Source organism: Leiobunum rupestre, chromosome 7 (assembly GCF_980474605.1).
Source record: "Leiobunum rupestre chromosome 7, qqLeiRupe1.1.hap1, whole genome shotgun sequence".
Classification (NCBI taxonomy): domain Eukaryota; kingdom Metazoa; phylum Arthropoda; class Arachnida; order Opiliones; family Sclerosomatidae; genus Leiobunum; species Leiobunum rupestre.
In genome coordinates this window covers 54,881,559-54,896,335 of record NC_143390.1, presented here as the reverse complement: position 1 = coordinate 54,896,335, position 14,777 = coordinate 54,881,559, and the positions used below count along the sequence as shown (strand labels likewise).

Below are 14,777 nucleotides of genomic sequence, written 5' to 3'. Positions count from 1 at the left end.
AAAATTTCCAAGACAACCCACGACGAATTAAATCAAAATTACATAAACAGTGTTGTGGTCATTTTCTTGTACTTTAATTAGACCATCATAACTAAGCATCACTGTGCAAAAACCAAGCAAATATTTAAAATATGTCAAAAAGACATGGCTTCCCAGAGGAAGACACAAATTTCCCCAACTTAATAATTGAAAAATCCTGGTTTCAGTATCAAAACAAATAGCAAAAAACTGCCTTTCTCAAGTTAAAATGTAAGTTTACCCCATGAGATAGTTCGGCATAAGTAATGAGGTGCATATATTGTTTTCATACAAAGGAATTAATACATGAAAATAACTGGTATCATTAATAAATCAAATTAATTGACAAAAAATAAATTATAATCCGTAATCAGGGTTATAAGATACTTACGAATAACAAACACCAAGTATAAACCAATAATACTTACAACATTATATAATTGATCTAGCGTTACCAAGTCATTTTGCAAGAGTAAAGCAACAACTTTGTAAAATTTGCTAGGTGTTTCTGTGGATCCATCATTCTAAAAATAACAAGTGATTATTATTAGGATCATTCAAATAATAATTCATTTTGATGTAAAATTTAAAAATATAAGTCTTCCACCAGTGTTGGCTGGTTTAAGCTACACTGCTTTAAGCCAAGATTTAAACCATTGTTTAATCCTTTGCTATTATTCGCTCAATTATTTGTACATTTTCTTACCAAAACACTACGAAACAAAACCAAACTTCTTTAGGGATAAAATACCTATATTATAAACACCACTTCGTCATCGTCGTCGTTCGAGCTTTTGGTTAGTCAGTAAGGAAGGCGGGGCAGCGAAGAGAAAGCACCCTGCGGAAGAGGGAAACCGAGACTGCCCTCCGCTTCAATACTGAGGTGGTTCGACTATAGACAGAGCAGCCCGCGGGACAGAGGGAAGTCAAGGACAAGCGTAGTTTTTTGCTAGTCATGAGGGAGGAGCAAATCTGACATTGGATACAAGAGGTTTACAGGGGTACAGGGGGGGGGGGGGGTTTGGGACAAGAGAGAAAGAAGAGTTTTTTAGTTATTTTCACAGAGGGAAAAAAAGTACTCCAGTTATTCTCGCATGGGAAAAAGGAGGAGGGGTGCTTTACTGGGAGGGTTTGGGACGAGAGAAAAAGACGAGTCTTTGAGAAATTTTGACGGGAAAATGGTACCACAGTAATTCTTGCATGGGAAACACGAGCTTAGTTTATTGTTCGTCATGAGGGGGGAGAACATCTACGATTGGATACAGGGGGTTTGCAGGGGTACAGTGGGATTTGGGACAAGAGAGAAAGGAGAGTTTTTTAGTTATTTTTGCGGGTGGAAAAGAGTACTCCGGTTATTCTTGCATGGAAAAAAGGGGAGGGGTGCTTTACTGGGGGGGTTTGGGACATAAGAGAAAGACAGTTTTTGAGGAATTTGTGGGGAAAAGGGTCCCGCTGTAATTCTCCCATTGGAAAAAGGGGAAGGGGTGCCTTACTGGAAGGTTACCTCGAAACACACAACAAGCCGAGGGCCCACCCGTAGGGTGGGCTTCTCGGCTAGTTTGTACATAATCAAAAATAAAACTAAAACGTCGTATCTGGAGACTTTTGTGACATTTAATATCTACAACTACACATTTTAAAGCGATACCGCTGTGCTATAGTTGATTATTGGCTAATAACCATCGACTATTCACAGAGAAAGTATCTAAACTTGCGTGTTTGTTTTAAGTCTTTAACCAAGATGTTAAAGAGTCTGAGAAGTGGAGTGGCGGTGTGGTTAGCACATTCGCCTTGCAGCAAGAGGAGCTCAGTTCGATCCCAGCTTATGGCACAGGGTGAAAACTCTGAACAACTCCTGCGTTGAGTTTGCAAGTTAAAAACTTGTTGAAGTTAACTTTAATAGTTAGTGTAGGGAAATGTTGGCTAGTGTGACTTGCCACCACCCTCCAAACCATTGTAACCCGGCCAGCTGAATTAATGGCTTTAAAAGTCGAATGATGACTTAGGCCTAAGGTCACACCTTGACTATATAGTCAAGAAGGGTAAAATGTTATTTTGGAGAACTAGAAGTGCAGTTAGCAAGACCTGGGGCCTAAGCCCCAGAGCTGTGTACTGGCTGTACACTATGATCATCAGACCTATCCTGTCCTATGCAGCTGTGGTCTGGCGGCCAAGAGTTACTTTAAGGACTAGTTGTGCTGTGTGATCTGCGCACTCTACAAAGGCTGCCTTGTGTCGGCATTACAGGAGCCATGAGAACAGCCCCAAGCGCTTCTCTGGAAATTCTCCTGAATATGCTTTATATTGTGGTAGCTGCTTTTTAGATGCCTATAGGCTCAACCAAAATGGCTAGTGGAAGGCTAATAATTAGGAACACAGCCACACTAAGCTCTATCGGGATATTTCCAATCAGATGCCGATTTTGACAATGGGTTCTGATATGATGGTTACTAAACTACACTTCAGTAAGGCTTTTGTGGTTAACTTCCCTAGCCGTGCGGAGTGGAGCAACTTGACCCTCGGTAACAAGGGGAGATCGTCTGGTTTACCGATGGGTCTAAGGCCCACGTTGGCACCGGTGTGGGGATGCATTGCCTTACTAATAATTTTGGCTTTTATGAAAGCCTAGGGATACACCCTAGTGTATTCCAAGCAGAAATCTTTGCTATCTGCTCCTGTGTTGCTTATTGTTTACATCAGGGGTATCATGGGAAGGTTATCCAGATTTATTTGGATAGCCTGGCTGCTCTTAGAGCTCTCAGCCAGTATAGTATTCTTTCTAAAATGGTTTTTAGCTGCTTAGATCTCCTCTGTCCTCTTGGGTTGCACAATAAAGTTCAACTTTGTTGCCCTTACCAAAAAATAAGTTGGTTTTTAGTTGGTATTCACATTTAAGTTGATATTAAGTTGGTTTTAAGTTGTCAGCATATTTCAGTAAACTAGTTAAGTTGGTAATAAGTTGGTTTTAAGTTGGTGGTGTTTATGGGTATCTTTATGTTTGCTGGGATCACCACAGAGGGCGCCACCAAAAGAGCAAAGGGGGGCGTCTGACACAACGGAGAACGCAGTCAGACGATTGACGAATGCGATGCATGTAAGACACTATTTTAGATCATTAAAGTATTTTGCTAGTTATAATACGACTCTTTATTATAAACGACAAACATGATGTCAGAAGTGGCTAGTTTTGAAGATAAAATTTGTCAGTGATGTGTGCAATATATTGAGTACAATTCTTTTTCCGCCACGATAAGCCTTGCCATCGGCGCCAAGAATCATGGAAGCTCATGGGCCTATGCCCTCACCCATGTGCATGACCGGGAATTTAGCTCCGAATTTCGCGGACTTTAAGGAGGCGTACGAAGATTTAATATTCACGGAATTGAATCGAAAACCAGCGACGTATAAAGTGGCCTTGCTTCGATCGTTAATGGGAGTCGAATGTAAGAAGGTAATGCAAAGCCTACCACTCTCTGCGGAAGATTTACAGGATGACACCAGAATCTTAATAGCGTTGAATAGCCATTTTAAACCGAAGACAAATGTTCTATACGAACGGTACATATTTTTACACGCTCACCAATTAGTGAATGAAACTGTAGATCAGTATTATATCAGGCTACGACAACTCGTCAAGGACTGTAATTACAGCGCAGCTGTGGTCGAAGAGTGTATCCGTGACAAATTAGTGATGGGGTCTAAAGACACTAAGGCCAAGGAATCTTTATTTCGAGAGGAGGATGTTGTCACAATAGACAAAGCATTGAATGCACTACGCATAAGTGAAAGAGCAAAAGCACAGTTAAGCGAACTAAACAAACTTGATCCTGCCACACACCAAGCGTCCAATACAGAAGGAGAAACAGACACCATTCACCAAATACAGCGGTATCAACGCAGAGGCGCAGCAGCGGTAAGAAGAGGCGGTTCCACAGTCCAGCAGCGGGGCAACTCACGGGGCAATTTTCGGCGGAACAGTTATGCAGATAAAGGCAGTGGATGTGGGTACTGTGGTAGCAGTACAGCCCACATTAATGGTCCAAGGGAATGTCCAGCTTGGGGAAAGCAATGCGATTACTGTAAATCCTACAATCACTTAAGAAAGTGTGCGGAAAACAGAAGAAGCAAAAAACGTTAGATGACGCTCGTCAGGTGGAAGTTGAAGAATATAGACCAAGTTATCTCGTAGCCTCTGGAATGGGGCAATACACCCAGGAATACAGCAACTATTCGGAAGATCTTTTCGTAATTGAAGAAATCGCGTCCATCGGACAAGATGAAGCTCAGATAGAGGCACTAGAGTCCATCGGACACAGTCACAGGGCAGCAAAATATTTCGTAACATTAACAGTCTCTTCTCAGCCAAGACAACCACCAGCTTCACTAACTTGTCAAATTGAAACAGGGGCCACCTGCAACATTATTTCCTACAGGGATTACTGCACCATCACACATCAGGACAGTCCACCGTTAAATGTATCGTACTCACAGTTAAGTCTTTATGATGGTCATATAATTACGCCAGAAGGAACGTGTGCTCTGCAGTGCTCCTTGAGAGAAAATAAATACAACGTTCAATTTCAAATACTGCAACAAGATGTCACACCCTTACTGTCAGCCCGAACCTCAGTAGAGTTAGGTCTCTTAACATTTGATAAACGTTATCTCACCGTTCATCAAGTCTCAAGCACCTCAAGTACATTGAATACATCCTGTCCCCAAATCAAACAAGATGACCAAGAAACCAGAGTTTTGGCACGAGCGCAATCAGAAGCAGTAAAGATAATTCAAGAATTTCCCGACGTTTTCGAAGGATTGGGCTGTTTTCCGGGGAAGTACCAGATAGATATGGGTCCGCAGGTAGTACCGGTACAACACGCACCTAGGAGAGTTCCGGTAGCACTCCTGCAGCCTCTGAAAGATAAACTGGATGATTTACAACGGCGAAAGGTCATAGAGAGTCACACGTCCAACAGCATGGATCAGTAGCCTAATGATTGTACGATGAAAGGAAAAAATTCGCATCTGTCTGGATCCGAAGGATCTGAATAAAGCCATTCGGCGCCCGAAATATCAAATGCCCACTTTGGATAGTATTTTACCTCGACTACAAGGAGCCAAGATTTTTTCAGTCATGGACGCCAAAGACGGGTTCCACCAAATTGAGTTAGCAGAGGAGAGTACCGATCTGACAGCATTCTGGACCCCGTTTGGTCGCTTCAAATACCGTCGACTACCATTTGGGATATCCTCCGCTCCGGAAGAGTTCCAACGTCGCTTATTGGAACTGCTGGAGGGACTGGACGGTGTAGAAGATATAGTGGATGATATTTTAATAATGGGTCGAGGAGAAACACCGCAGGAATATACAGTGTGTCAGAATTTATAGCCCGGTGTACCTAGTAACAGAGACCATACCACCGGAGGCCTATCATCATAGTGCCAGCGTCCCCCTAGCCCGGACAGGTGACAAATCCAGCATGGGTAGGAGAACCCTACTACTGATGGTCGCACCTTTGACGCAAGCCACTCAACCCAGCAGAAGGTGCAGCAATGGGTGGACCAATCCCCACTTCGCACACAGCAGTGGGATTTAGAATGGATGCTATAGCAACTCCAGCCGACACCCTACCTATGAAGGTAAGGAGCCAAACCCTTTGGAAAGAGCTCCTAAAGGGGAACGACGAGCACACAGCAGCCCAAGTAACCCGGCACAGCTGGCACCGGAGATCCCGGTGGGCCCCAAAAGGCCGGGAAACAGGACCGCCGTGCCCGCATATGGAGGCTCGCCGCCAAACAGCAGGCTACAAAATCCGCCGAGGCAGCCAGTTTGCCTGGACCCTCTCCGTTAGCCTGAACCGAAGTTCAGTATCCAGCCCAAACCTGACCGAAGTCGGAGGTGGAGATAGGACCATTTGATCAGAGCTAACATCTCCCAGTGCGCCACCGCCCTTATGGGTTACAAGAGCCGGACCCCGACTCCCCGGTAAAGCCACCAGTTATTGCACACTCTAACCCATTTAGGGCCCCGCAGGAATATACAGAAGATCACAATCGTAATCTTCACGCGCTATTGGTTTGTGCCAGAGAAAAACATCTGATACTTAACAAGGAGAAATTACGACTGGCCGTGGCCGAAGTTAAATACATGGGACATGTGATTACCCCCAGAGGCATTTATCCAGACCCAGCAAAGGTGGAAGCGATAATGAAAATGCCACCACCGACGGATCGGAAAGCCGTACAAAGACTATTGGGTAGTGTTAACTATTTAGCACGTTTTGTACCATCTATGTCTGCAATCACGGAACCGCTGAGAATTCTGATGGAAAAGGACGTCATTTTTACTTGGGAACAAGCACAAGCCGCGGCCTTCAATCGCATTAAAGAGCAGTTGAGCAACGCACCCATATTGGCGTATTACGATATCGCTAAGGAAGCAACCGTTCAATGCGACGCTTCAGAATCAGGCCTCGGAGCAATGTTACTGCAGGAAGGCAAACCTATTGCATATTCCTCGAGAGCACTAACACCAACTGAGCGCAATTACGCGCAGATAGAAAAAGAGTGCTTAGCAATTCTGTTTGCGTGTTTAAGGTTTGATCACTATATCGGAGCACGGCCATTAGTCACAATACACACACCGATCATAAACCACTGATACCCATATTTCAAAAGCCTTTACGCTGTGCGCCAAAACGACTGCAACGGATGATCTTACAGCTCCAAAATTATCACCTCGAACTGCAGTATCGTCCGGGAAGTACTCTGTTTGTTGCGGATATGCTGAGTAGAGCCTACCTACCGGAGTCACCAGAGTCACGAGATCAAGATATAGTTTATACAGTCGAACGGATTTTAAATGAAGTATCAGAAATCAATCCAGTTCAGTACTTGCCAGTCAGCACAGCAACTCTAGAATATGTGCGGCAAGCAACAAAGGAAGACCCAGTCTGTCAGTCACTGACGCGGTTAGTGCTGAAGGGCTGGCCCATAAATAGACAAGAAGTACCTCAAGAAGTCAGGCAGTACTGGTCAGAAAGGGGCGATATTACGTTCCAAGAAGGGCTACTGTATCGAGGACAAAGAATAATAATACCACACTCAATTCGCCATGAGATATTGGCGCGAATACACTTCAGTCATGTTGGCGCAGAAGCTACTATAAGGAAAGCCAAGGATGTAATTTATTGACCGGGAATGGCAGCGGACATCAAAGGATATGTCAGTAAATGCAGTGCCTGCAACACCTTCATGGCTAAACAAAAACTAGAGACCTTACAGCCGCAGCGCCCGTGGCAGATGGTGGGACAGGATGTATTTACCATCAATGGAATTAACTACCTTGTGACAGTCGACTATTTTAGTTTCTACTGGGAGCTTGATCGATTGACCTCCACAACATCATCGGCGCTAATACAAATCTCACGACAACATTTTGCCCGGCATGGAGTGCCCCAAGTAGTAATAATGGACAATGGTCCCAACTTTGTTAGTGAAGAGTATGATCGCTTTGCTCGACAATGGGGTTTTGTGCATATCACCACATCCCCATATCACAGCCAGTCGAACGGGAAAGCTGAAGCGGCTGTGAAGGTAGCGAAAAGATAGGTCAAAAAGGCGGTGTACTGCAAACAGGAATTGGAACTGGCATTATTAGTATGGAGAAATACACCACAACAAGATGGTGTGAGTCCAGTACAGAAATTTTATGCACGGCGGACGCAGGGACTGCTTCCGGTTACAAATCAGTTGTTAATGCCCGTGGTTATACCGAGGATTCCAGAGTTAATCAAGGAAAGACAACAGAAAATCAAACAGCAATACGACAAGGGCAAACAAGACCTAGGACGAATAAACATAGGTAGACAAGTTCACGTACAACCACGTGAGAGGCAATCTCGGTGGGTGGCAGCAGAAGTAATTAAACAAGTCGGACCGAGGTCGTACTTAGTCAAAACAGAAAACGGCGCAATTCTACGGAGGAATAGAAGATTTCTTAAAGAATTAGGAGGACAACCGTTGCCACCAGCACGGGATACTACGAGGTCTGATAAAAAAGATAATAGCTTAATTTTCCGGCCTCAGTATCAAGGTCAAATAACGCCAGCCTTACAAACACAGATGGGGCATCAAGTACCATATCATCAGGCGCATGAGACCAAACAAATAAAGCTCACCAACCAACCAAAGAATCATCGAGTGAACAAGTATACACGTAGAGAGGGCGCCAATCAACCCTTCAGACCACAGACAGCACAAACCTCCAGCACCGAGTCAGCATTAGCAGCTATTACAGCGCTACCAGAACCACAGTCAATAGAAACGGGGAAGTCGCTGCAGGGAAATACTATAGAAGGAAGCAAGCAATTAAATCAAGGGTTCCTTCAGGGCTCAAGGGTTCCTTCAGGGCTCAACGGCACTAGCGCATGTTGGAAAAGATATCCCGACTACTCATCCAGTGGTAATTCCGTCTGCAGATATGGATAACTGTGCGAACAGTTTACCGGAATCAGTCAGAACTAGAAGTCCTACGTATGCGGGGGTGTTTAGTCAACCAATTGAATTGGATATTCGGGAACGGATACAAACAGGTCATGCCCAGCGTCCAAAGTTGCGACCGAGCTCAAATAGATGCCGACCGGAGTGGCAAAAGGATTTTGTATTGGACTAAGCAAATGAAACCAGTTCAAAGAAAAGTTTTTTTTATGAAGGACAATTAAAAGGGGGAGATGTTTGCTGGGATCACCACAGAGGGCGCCACCAAAAGAGCAAAGGGGGGCGTCTGACACAACGGAGAACGCAGTCAGACGATTGACGAATGCGATGCATGTAAGACACTCTTTTAGATCATTAAAGTATTTTGTTAGTTATAATACGACACTTTATTATAAACGACAAACAGGTGGGAAAATGCCTTTTTCTTTAAGTTGGTATTTAGTTGGTTTTTAGTGGTCAGAAAATGACATATTATTTGTAAGTTGGTTTTAAGTAGGTTTTAAGTTGGTATTTAGTTGGTTTTAAGTTGGTATTTGTCTCAAATACCAACTGGTATTTGTCTCAAATACCAACTTAAAGTATTTCCTAGACCACTTATTTTTTGGTAAGGGTGGGTGCCTGGGCATAAGGGGCATCTTGGGAACGAAAGGGCCGACGCCTTGGCCAAGGAAGGTGCAAGGGTTGGGTTCATTTGGCCGGAACCTGCTTTCCCCAGGGCTAGTATTAGGATTGTGTTTGGCCTACTTACAGGCCACTGCCATCTAAACAGACATTTAACTCTTATTGGTGTCAGTGATGACCTGATTTGTAGAGCTTGTCTAGCTGAGGAGGAAACTGCCTCACATGTACTCTGTAGCTGCAATTACTATGCAGCCCAGAGGTTTGAGCATTTGGGTATGCACCGGTTGGAGACGTATGACGTCTCTAACATCACGGCTGGGCAGATTTTAAGCTTTGTGTTGGCAATAGGACTTAATTAAGATACACAGTTTGGGGATGCACAATGGACCTTAGGTCGAAGTGCTTGGCTTGCCACCCCACTCAATAATAATAATAGGCCTAAGGTGGTGCCTTGGGTAATAGCCTAGCTGATTATAATTATTATTATTATTATTATTAATCCCTTTAAGAATAGTTCCAGAAAAAAAGGTTAATTTCTTTATTAGTGCATAAAAATTTTGTAATTTTAATTTTTTTAATTCAAAATAAATTTTAGTGAATTAAGAACAGTATGGACAGTGAAAAAGGAATTGCACAAGCGAGAAAAAAAACAGTGTACATGTATAAAAAACCTGGTTAAAACAAAAAAAATGTTAATGTTTTTCCAAACGTACCTTGGATTATAATTATAAAACCAGATATGTAACCCAAAATTAGTACATACATCTCAACAAAAGTTAATAGCTACCTGATATGTATACCAATACACTAAACAGTGAGGACAAAGTGTTATAGTTTGTGTTGGAGCTATAAAGGGGAATTTTGTCTGCTAATCACTCTTATAGTCTCCTTAGTACATGAAAATCCAGCAGTTTTTTAACTTCTCACATAGGCCGCCATAAGGCTCTAAGTACACTGAAAATGCCAATTGCTCAGAGCTTAAGTGGTAATAACCACATGCAACTAATGATAAAAAACTAAAATACACAAATGGCTGCCATTTTTAGACATCTAACTGGCCAAATTATTTTAAAGTTGCTTGTTCCAAGTTTTTTAGAAGTATACCCAGTTTTAATTTAATTTTCCCTGCACCAAGAATGTATTCAGGTTAAGAGATAATCCGTACGTTACTCGTGTTTAAGGGCCTTCTTTTGAAGAAAAAAATGACTACGATATTTTTGCACAAAGTTTTTTCTCTAAACACATCTTATCGTTTCATCCCATTATTTTAAGAGATGAGAATATTTCAGCTATATAAAGCCCAGACGTTGTTTTATTTTATTACCATCAGTCAACCTCCAGTTTAAGTAACTGTGTTGCTGCATATTATGTAACCTTGTTTTTTATTTTAATATTGAATTAACCAGTTGTCTTTTAAACCGTGGGTTTGATCATTTTAGCTATTGCTCTCTGCTTGCCGTGTTGTAAACTTCAACATCACTGTTGGGGTTTAGGTTGACCATGACATTAAGACACCCCTGGTAGTCTCATTGTTTGCAAAACAGGATTTTACTTCACTTTGCCTTATGATTCGTGATATATAAAAACATCATGGCAGCTGTTTAAAGGCGGGCCTTAGTTATGACACTACGAGAAAGCACTAAATATGTAGACATAACTATAACCTCTGTAAGGGCTTGTAATTGTCCCAAAATACTGAGAAACCGTAAATAATTAGGAAAGTCACAGACAGTTTTTCTTCTGGGAATCATGAGGTGAGAGCAAACTTATTCTCTGATAACCTGAATACATGCTTGACTTAGATTACAAAGAAATGTAAAAAAGTTCGTACCTGATAGAAACCAAATTTAAATCCAAGTACTTGGCTAAGGGTTGTAGAGTTGCACAGAAAAGATTGTAGTAAAGCAATGAAGTAGCTGGCACTTTCAAGATTACACTCGAATGACTCCAACACTATATCTAGCACTCTATTTGGATCTAGATTAAAGCATCCTAAAAATATATAGAAATTGCTGTCAGTTATACAAGAAAAAATGTAACATTCATAGATCAAACTCAATCAAATTCACTTTAAAATGTATAAAAACTATTAAGGTAGCAAATAACCAAATTAGACAAAATTAAAGGGCAAAAAGATAATATTGGGTTAATGAGCACTAATAATTTTACAAAACAAATGTTTTAAGTAACGTATTGGCCAATAGAGAAAATCGGAATGGTCACAAAATGTCCCTACAAATAACTTATTAACTAATCAACTAAACAGCAATTCAAATCGATAATTGACATTTTTGCTCTGCTTATAACTTCTATTCTCATTTTCAATTTTAAATAATGCTAAGATAATATATAATTACAATACGAAGATTTTCCTCCTTATTGCGTTTCAAATAAACTGATCATCAGACATTCTCTAATAGAGGAAGGGTAATTAGTTCCTCTTTAAGCTTCACGAAACACCGCAGACAGGGCCTACCATCCATGTCGTAAGAGTTTATGAACGTAGGTACGATATGCGAGTAAGAATATTACTATAACCTCATAGTAAAACAATTCCAACAAATTTATTAAAAGTGAAATTAATAAACAATAATAAACAATATTTTATATTATTTAGGTGAAAACACTTTTTAATTACTTAAATTGTGTAACTAAGTACCTTAAAATGGCACTTTAGTCATTTAATATATTCAGATATTATAACGCACCTATTAGGGACTGCATAACCTCTAACATGTGAGCAGGGCTATGGTGCTTCCCTTGAGAAATATCTTGGTTAAGTTCAGTCACAAGCTTGGCATAGCCTTCACTCTCTTCCCGAAACAAGTTAAATTTCTGTTGCTTGTAGCTAAATGAACAGGTATTAATTAAAAATTCTACTATTGAACTCATAATACACGACAGTATGGATCACTTACAAAAGTCTAGTCTTTATTTTAATGAACTTGGTTTGAAAAGCTTTTGTACTTTTTAGAATTGATGCTTCGCCAATAGTTTCAATGTCCATTCGCTCCTTAATCAAATGTTCAGGAATGATGTTCTAAAAAAAATCGGTGATATAATTCTAGTTGACATAATTGTAGAAAAGTCCATAATTTCAATAATGTTGCAAGTCCAATGAGAAATCTGGAAGCTGTTACATATTTCCTTTCATTTTTTGACATAATTAGGGACCATAATTTTGGTTTTACCAAGCCCTATGCTAGTTTAAGGTATCTCTGATACAGTTACGCTTGTCAAAATTTTAGATTATTAACATTCTTTAGTGTCATCAGGCCCATCGGAATACCAAATATTTTCGAACTAAATATGAATGAGTGCTGAAAAATCAGCATAGAAATTTTTATAAAAAAGTTTTTTTTTCTTCCCGAAAATTTAAAAAATGTGATTGTTGGAGAATAAAATTGGTATGATATTAAAAAAATTCTAGCCATATTCATAATACATAAGTAAAAAATTTCTCTAAATTACATAATTACCTAAAGTGTGTCCATAAATATAAAAGCGTAGTAAAAGTTGGGAGGGGAGACAGGGTATAAACTGCGGAAATAGTAGAAATAGAGCCGACTGCTTGAAACCCCCAGAAACTAGGTTAGCATTTCAGCATTTATCTTAAAGCTAGAAATAGTTCCTGAATTTTCTTCATATGAAATTTAAATAAATTATCATAATGATTTTATTTAAAAATAACTATTCACTATTTAAATGAAAGGGTAGGCTTCCCCCTTACCAAAAATAAGTTGGATTAAATTACATATTTGTAATTTGGTATTAAGTTGCTATTTAGTTGGTTTTAAGTTGATATTTGTTCCAAATACCAACTTAAAGTATTTCCTAGACCACTTATTTTTTGGTTAGGGCCCTTTATTTGTTTATTTCTATTAATGACGTCATTAGCGTCCCTTACCAAAAAATAAGTTGGATTTTAGTTGGTATTCGCATTTTAGTTGACGTTAAGTTGGTTTTAAGTAGGCTCAAGTGGTCAGAATATTTTAATGAACTAGTTAAAGGGGTGATAAGTTTGTAAGTTGTTATTAAGTTGATGGGAAAATATTTTTTTCTTTAAGTTGGTAATTAGTTGGTTTTTAGTGGTCAGAAAATTACATATTATTTGTAAGCTGGTTTTAAGTTGGTATTTAGTTGGTTTTAAGTTGGTATTTGGAACTCCAAATACCTAACAGCCCCTTCTTTTAAAAAGTCCAGGCCAATGGCCAAAAGTAGAAGATGGTGGGTAGTATGGTAAATAGTCGATAAAGACTCGATATAGAAGCAATATTGCATGTAAAAAGAAAAACCACTAATTTGATTGAAATTTTCAAATTATTTTTTTCAGATTATACTGCCATATTCCAAAACATACTCCAAAAAGTCAAAAGTTGGAATGCCATGTCTTTAATATGAATAGGTCTTTCTGCCGTAATTTATTTTTTCAATAAGAACTATGTCACATTGACCAGCAAACTTCATTGTACAGCCTGGAAAATACATTATTCTTTTCCCTTACCAAAAAATAAGTGGTCTAGGAAATACTTTAAGTTGGTATTTGGAACATGCCAACTTAAAACAAACTAAATACCAACTTAAAACCTACTTTAAACCAACTTACAAATAATATGTAATTTTCTGACCACTAAAAACCAACCTAAAGAAAAGAGTATTTTCCGATCAACTTAATAACAACTTATTACCCCTTTAACTAGTTTATTGAAATATTCTGACCACTTGAGCCTACTTAAAACCAACTTAGCGTCAACTAAAATCCAACTTATTTTTTGGTAAGGGTTATTAGTTGCCAACTGAATATTTTCAACGACTGATCACTTTTCTGTCACCCTATAAATAATAAAAAATAAAAAAGCTTCTTACCTTTGAGCTTAAAAGTAGCAAATGTAAAAATTTCTCTCTTGCTTCAGGGGAACATTGAGTTTCAATATCTAAAATCATTAGAAAATATTTAAATATTTTAAAGGCAGTTACAGGGCCCCCAACTCAAATCTTCAATTATTTATATAGGAAAATAGGATTACGTTTCTAAAAAGATAGGACTTCATAGGACTATTTTTTTTATTTATAGGATTTTATAGGACTATATATGCTATTTCATTTACTAACTTTGTGCATTTAAAAACAAAATCTATATTTAGTGAAATAAATCTTAGATTTTCACTTAAAAAATAGAAACTTTTTAACCATTTTATCACCAAAATATACCTGTAGCTAACCATGTTAACAATAACAAAAGTATAGTCGAGAATGACTTTGTATACGAATTTATCCTTTTGCTAAATCTAGCAATTTAACTGACAAGGAGACGACCCGAGGTGTTATACACCGATTTTGTTCGAACTCGGGGGATTGGTAGACCTTCATCTAACTTGAAAAACCCTAAAGGGAATTTATTCAATGGGCAATGGTTTTACCATGGCAACGAAAAATGTTTTTGACAACATAAAATGGAAATTTTCCCATTGATAATAACATGGGATTTGGACCAATTCCATGGGTCCCCCCCCCCCCCTGTGAAAGATTTTAAAAAATTGAAAAATTTTAAAATACCAAAATTATAATAAAAAATTAAAAAATGGGTGAAAATGAACCGATATGGCTTAAATAGGAAAAAAAACAATTTTATGTCGCCA

The 14,777-nt window shown here is 39.4% G+C and overlaps 1 protein-coding gene across 2 annotated transcripts in view; it reads right to left on the bottom strand.

Moving 5' to 3' along the window:
• The window catches only part of tho2 (THO complex subunit 2-like protein), a 59,157-nt gene that overhangs the window by 31,726 nt on the left and 12,654 nt on the right, over window positions 1-14,777 (bottom strand). For both annotated transcript variants that reach the window (XR_016472334.1, XM_090154371.1), the window contains exons 5-9: window positions 14,005-14,072; window positions 12,057-12,178; window positions 11,847-11,986; window positions 10,970-11,130; window positions 447-542 (exon numbers count right to left, since the gene is read on the bottom strand). Coding sequence is in view for 1 of the 2 variants with exons in the window: in XM_090154371.1 (XP_090010497.1) it covers window positions 447-542; window positions 10,970-11,130; window positions 11,847-11,986; window positions 12,057-12,178; window positions 14,005-14,072 (587 nt within the window). In the remaining variant the exon portion in view is untranslated. The remainder of the gene's footprint in view (window positions 1-446; window positions 543-10,969; window positions 11,131-11,846; window positions 11,987-12,056; window positions 12,179-14,004; window positions 14,073-14,777) is intronic.